This window comes from Staurois parvus, unplaced genomic scaffold, assembly GCF_062004578.1.
Source record: "Staurois parvus isolate SC_StPar_1 unplaced genomic scaffold, SC_StPar_1.0 ptg000255l, whole genome shotgun sequence".
Lineage (NCBI taxonomy): Eukaryota > Metazoa > Chordata > Amphibia > Anura > Ranidae > Staurois > Staurois parvus.
In genome coordinates, this window is record NW_028318051.1 from 2,011,178 (window position 1) to 2,017,177 (window position 6,000).

Genomic DNA, 6,000 nt, shown 5'->3' on the forward strand with positions numbered 1-6,000 from the left:
GAGGCAATCTTCAGACCTACATGTCATTCTTGTTCTCGGTAAGCTATTTTTGTTTTTTTTACCATTCTTGTAACAGAAGCAGTCAGTGCCATAACTGAATAGATCTCCAGGATGGAACCTTAAAGTGTTACAAAACCCACAACAGTAAAATTAGTCTGTATATGCAGTAAAGCATGCTTGTTATACTCTTTAGAACCTAAGGGGTTAATCCTGTGTATTGTGTAAAAAGGCCGTTTTAATCTGGACTTCTCTGCTCCTAGTTCAAATGTTTGTGTCTTATCTCCCGATAAGACAGACTGAACCATAGCCTTTCTGTGCATGCTCAGTTTAGTATGTATTGCTAGAAAAGTGTTGTGTTTTGTGTGTGGTGTTTTTTTTTTTTTTTTGTTTTGTTTTTTTTCTTGGGAGAGCGCATGGGATCAGCACAGGGCCAATCAGCACTGTCTAGACAGAGGTCAAGGGATTTTCATCCTAGAGCAGAAAGAAAACTCCTAAAAGCTTTAAACAGTGCTCTGCTGGACACTGGTAGAGGTCACAAGACTGCTTTATACTGCTGATGAGAAAAGGTATTTAGCAGTTTATATTTACTAAAATAATTGCATTTCCATGTTCTGTGTACTGTGGGAGACCAGATATAGTGAATGTAGGGTTCGGAGAGAGCGGAAATAGTGAATGCAGGGTCCGGGGAGAGCGGATATAGTGAATGCAGGGTCCGGGGAGACTGGATATAGTGAATGCAGGGTCCGGGGAGACCGGCTATAGTGAATGCAGGGTCCGGGGAGACCGGCTATAGTGAATGCAGGGTCCGGTGGAGACCGGCTATAGTGAATGCAGGGTCCGGTGGAGACCGGCTATAGTGAATGCAGGGTCCGGTGGAGACCGGCTATAGTGAATGCAGGGTCCGGTGGAGACCGGCTATAGTGAATGCAGGGTCCGGTGGAGACCGGCTATAGTGAATGCAGGGTCCGGTGGAGACCGGCTATAGGGAAGGCAGGGTCCGGTGGAGACCGGCTATAGGGAAGGCAGGGGTCCGGGGGAGACCGGCTATAGTGAAGGCAGGGGTCCGGGGGAGACCGGCTATAGAGAATGCATTTCAACAAAGAACTAAAGCGTAGAGTGCATCGGAGTTCTTTAGAAGGCAATAGGTGGTAAAACCCCCTCAGTGCAGAACCCTAGTCTTTCATATGCAGAAAACACTTGAACCAAATGGCCCTAAGGTCAAGTGTCTCCTCTCCTTATGTATGTGTATCTATCCATCTAGAACAAATTTTATTACATTTTTTGGGACAACGGGCTTCATAGGTCATTCTATACAAAGGTAGGTCCACTTTAACCAAGTCAGAGCAGATCCACTAGATTGTGATTATTGTGTGTGTAGAAGTACAGAAGGCGAAGAAACAGCTTTGTAACAGTTTCCAATTCCTCATCTATCATACCCAGTAAACATTGCTCCGGGGTGCAAATATCGGGCTGGTCAAAACTGTCTGCGGTGAAAAATGTCTCACATTGTTACAATACCAAACCATACGTACACTATATTGCCCAAAGTATTGGGACTGCTGCCATTACACGCACATGTACTTTTAGTGGCATTCCAGTCTTAGTCCGTAGGGTTCAATATTGAGTTGGCCCCGCCCTTTGCAGCTATAACAGCTTCAACTCTTCTGGGAAGGCCGTCCACAAGGTTTAGGAGGGTGTCTATGGGAAGGTTGGACCATTCTTCCAGAAGCAAATTTGTCAGGTCAGGCACTGATGTCGGGGGAGGAGGCCTGGCTCGCAGTCTCCGCTCTAATTCATCCCAAAGGTGTTCTATGGGGTTGAGGTCAGGACTCTGTGCAGGCCAGTCAAGTTCCTCCTCCCCAAACTGGCTCCTTCATGTCTTTATGGATTTTGCTTTTGTGCACTGGTGCGCAGTCATGTTGGAACAGGAAGGGGCCATCCCCAAACTGTTCCCACAAAGTTGGGAGCATGAAATTGTCCAAAATGTCTTGGTATGCCAACGCCTTAAGAGTTCCCTTCACTGCATCCGACGCTTTGCGTTGCACTTGGTGATGTAAGGCTTGGATGCAGCTGCTCGGCCATGGAAACCCATTCCATGGAGCTCTCTACACACTGTTGTTGTGCTAATCTGAAGGACACACTAAGTTTGGAGGTCTTTAGCTATTGGCTCTGCAGACAGTTGGTGACTTCTGCGCACTGTGCACTTCAGCATGCGCTGACCCCGCTCTGTCATGTGACGTGGCCTACCACTTGGTGGCTGAGTTGCTGTTGTTCCCAGTTGCTTCCACTTTGTTATAATCCCACTAACAGTTGAGCGTGGAATATTTAGTAGCCAGGAAATGTCACGGATGGACTTATTGCACAGGTGACAACCTATCACGGGACAACGCTTGGAGTCACTGAGCTCCTGAGAGCGACCCATTCTTTCACAAATGTTTGTAGAAGCAGTCTGCATGCCTAGGGGCTTGATTTTACTTATACAACTGTGGCCATGGAGGGGATTGGAACACCTGAATCCAATACTTTTGGCAATCTAGTGTATAAATGACCCCTCTGCAGTATTACATTTGACATATGGGATTCTTTCTTTTCCCCATCTTAAACGCAGTGGAGTATAGTATGTTTGGAGAAATCCTCTTATCTAGGTGAGATAACAGGGCTAGATAAGTGTCGAAGACTTCCACCCATAATTCTTCAGATAATTCTGGCAAACCCCGCCCTTCATTAAGTGTTTTTGCATGGAGACCACTTACTGTTATCTCACATATATATTCTTCTTATTATAGCCAAATTTACCACCCTAACTCCTCCCACAGTTTTTACACTACATAGACAGTAATACACCGAAACGTGCGGATTGTTCCCGATTGGTGTGCTATTACTTTGTGGAACGTTTCGTCAAATGGTTCCCGAAATATCAGCGTTTTTGTGTTGAAATTGGTCCCATAGGAATGAATGGCGGAATGTTCAAAACTAGAATGGGTAGAGTGGGACTGCCCTGTCCAGCCTTTTCACAGTTACTCCAAACACACAACAGTTACTCAAGTTACTCCGCCCGCCCACTCCACCCAGTTACTCCGCTCGCCCACTCCACCCAGTTACTCCGCCCAGTTACTCTGCCCACTCCACCCAGTTACTCCGCCCACTGCACTTGTAGACTACTGGTGGAGGCAAGAGCACTTCACACAATTTCCCCAGAAATTAGCTTTTCTAGTTCCCATGTACATTTGCCTCTGTCCTCCCCATGAAGAGGCAGTTGTAATATGAGGAAATTAGCTAAGAATGATCTTGGTAAGCCATTTTTAATTGTTGGTTTTCTCAATTCATAGAAAAAAGGAGTTCCGACGACAAAAAAAGCAGCAAGTCCAGTAGCCGAGATGGGCAAAGCGAATCTCGCAAATCCGACTCTAAGGAATTGCCCACACAGACCTCTGTGAATGGGTCGAGCGAAGACATAAAATCTGAAGGTGACACTCAGTCCAATTAAAACTGATCTGATTTGACCTCTGATCAGCCGGAGGTAAGTGTTTTTGTGCCTCTCTCTCTATAGCTCTTATGTTTTGCTAGAATGTTACGGTGCAGCGTAAGTATGCACAGATGAAGACAGGAAGCCTTGCCATGAATGGAGAGCGCTGTAGCCCCATCACACATGTAGAGGTATCTCCTTTTTCTGTATTCGTAGTGACCCGCGCCCATCCAAATCTCTCTCCTCCCTCTCTGCCACCATAACGCGTCCTCTTTGTCACATGAGCCATCCCAGAATCTCCAATCTTAAACTTTCGATCAGAAATGTTTTAGCTTTTTTTTTTTTTCCATTTTCAATTGCTTGATAAATTACTGGCATATAAATAACACATAGATCATAATTTTATAACCTTGTGTTAAAGACCATTTTGATTCATCGGCAGTAATATTTAATTTTAAGAGGCGCGTTTATTTTTTTTTAAGGCACTTTTCAAACCAGGCATAATTAACTGTTAAGAAAAGGAATGAAAGCTGTTTTTTTTTTTTTTTTTAAATTGTGAAAGATGTTTTGGAGTCGTTTGCCTTACTGCCTTGCATTCTAATGCAGTTTGTTCTGTAACTCGAGAGCCTGTAGAATTGGATTGTTCGAAGTGTAGGGTTTATGAATAATTTCAAGCTGTCTGCCATACCTCATGCAGCGTTGGTGTTGTAAGCGGGCCCCTGAAAATGCCAAATTAAAAATCAAGGATTCAGTCATACTAATCAGGTATTCTTGCAAGGTACTCCTTTCTTCCAAAATCCATGTTTGAATGATGTTACCTGTAATAGCATAAGCTTTTTTTGTGTATTTTTTTTGTTTTACTTTGTCTTTGTCTACCAAGCAAAGCCACAAACAAGTGTTTTTTTTTTTTTTTTTTTTTTTTTTTAGTTTGTTTTTGTTTTATTTTATTTTTTCTTTAATTTTATGTTAGAGTTTTGCTGTTCTTAACATCTTTAACAGTTTTGGCAATTTTCTTTTGACTGTGTCTAGGGATGCAATGATGCCCAGTCAGTAAAACAAAATTATTTAAAGATTTTAAATGCAAATCTGTCTATGCTCGCTAGTAATCGACTTGTTACATTCAGTGCAAGCTTTTACAGAGGTATGTCTTTAAATTTTTCCTACCAAGTAGGAGGAATTGTATCAGGCAGTTTACGCTGTAGTCCACTATACGGACATTGACGGAAAAAGCAGAGATCTGGCAGCGATTATTTTTTAATTTTTTTTTTTTTTCTTCCCCCCCCCGAAGATTCCTTTTTCCGATTTAGCATTAGAACGTTTTGGTTCCTGTTGCATGAAAGTTCTAGAGAATGGGGGACGAGTCTAGAGCCAGATGATTTGGTTTTCTTTAATAGATTTTAAGATCTTATTTCCTGGAATGGTAGCTAATTTTTGCTTTTTGTTTTATTTCTCTTCATATTTGACCTAATAGGACTACATTGCGAAGATCAAGGTGACCTCACAAGATGTCTTAATCGAAGATGGGCTTTAAATGAGGTGACAGAACCTGTAAAATGAAAATTAAAACTCGGTTAGAGTTTGTTCTAAACTATTAAATTGAGAACTGAAGTAATTCTGTAGAGTCGATTCAGTACAGTCTCTGATGAAAAGTTATTGCCCAGATGTCAGGGCGCAAGAAAATTAATTTAAACAAATGATGCAAGCAAGTGTAACAGCCATGGCTTGCCTATCAGTTAAATCCGAAGTTTATTATTATTATTTTTCGGACTTGAAAACACAAGATAATTGTGAACCACAAGAATTTGTTTTTTTTACTAGTAGAAAATAGATTATAAATAAACGCAACTTCTTATTTCTCTTGTAAATGTGCGCTGATGTCTTTTTGGCTTGGTATGAAATGCTTTTTAAAATAAATGTGTCACTGTTTCAATATGTGCAGTCTATGTTTTTCTAAATAAAATTTCTTTGAAACGCATCCTTAATGTTTATCAATGGCCAGGCAAGAAAGTATATAGAGAGTATTGTACAAAAAGTCACCCTGATAACAAACCTTGCTAGCCCATAGTTTGTCCTTCCTCCTTGTAGGGTATATTGGACTTAATAGATACAGTCATGGCCGAAATTGTTGGCACCCTTGATATTTCTCCAGGAAATCATGTATTTCTCACGAAACGTATTGCATTAACACATGTTTTGCTATACACATGTTTATTCCCTTTGTGTGTATTGGGACAAAACAAAAAAAGGGAGGAAAGAAAGCAAATTCGACATAATGTCACACAAACCTCCAAAAATGGGCTGGACAAAAGTATTGGCACCCTTTCACAACTGCGGATAAATAAGAATGTTACAAGCATGTGATGCTCCTGTAAACTCACCTGGGGCAAGTAACAGGTGTGGGCAATATAGAAATCACACCTGAAAGCAGATAAAAAGGAGAGACGTTCACTTAACCTTTGCATTGTGTGTCTGTCTGTGCCACACTAAGCATGGACAACAGAAAGAGGAGACGAGAACTGTCTGAGGACCTGAGA

General features: G+C 41.9%; 1 protein-coding gene across 1 annotated transcript in view; it reads left to right on the top strand.

The window, feature by feature from the left end:
• The window catches only part of LUC7L3 (LUC7 like 3 pre-mRNA splicing factor), a 30,789-nt gene extending 25,393 nt beyond the window's left edge, over window positions 1–5,396 (top strand). Inside the window, exons 10-11 of the mRNA XM_089681005.1 lie at window positions 3,330–3,520; window positions 4,938–5,396. Coding sequence (XP_089537131.1) covers window positions 3,330–3,487 — 158 coding nt within the window. The 3' untranslated portion in view covers window positions 3,488–3,520; window positions 4,938–5,396. The remainder of the gene's footprint in view (window positions 1–3,329; window positions 3,521–4,937) is intronic.
• The last annotated feature ends 604 nt before the right edge of the window (window positions 5,397–6,000 follow it).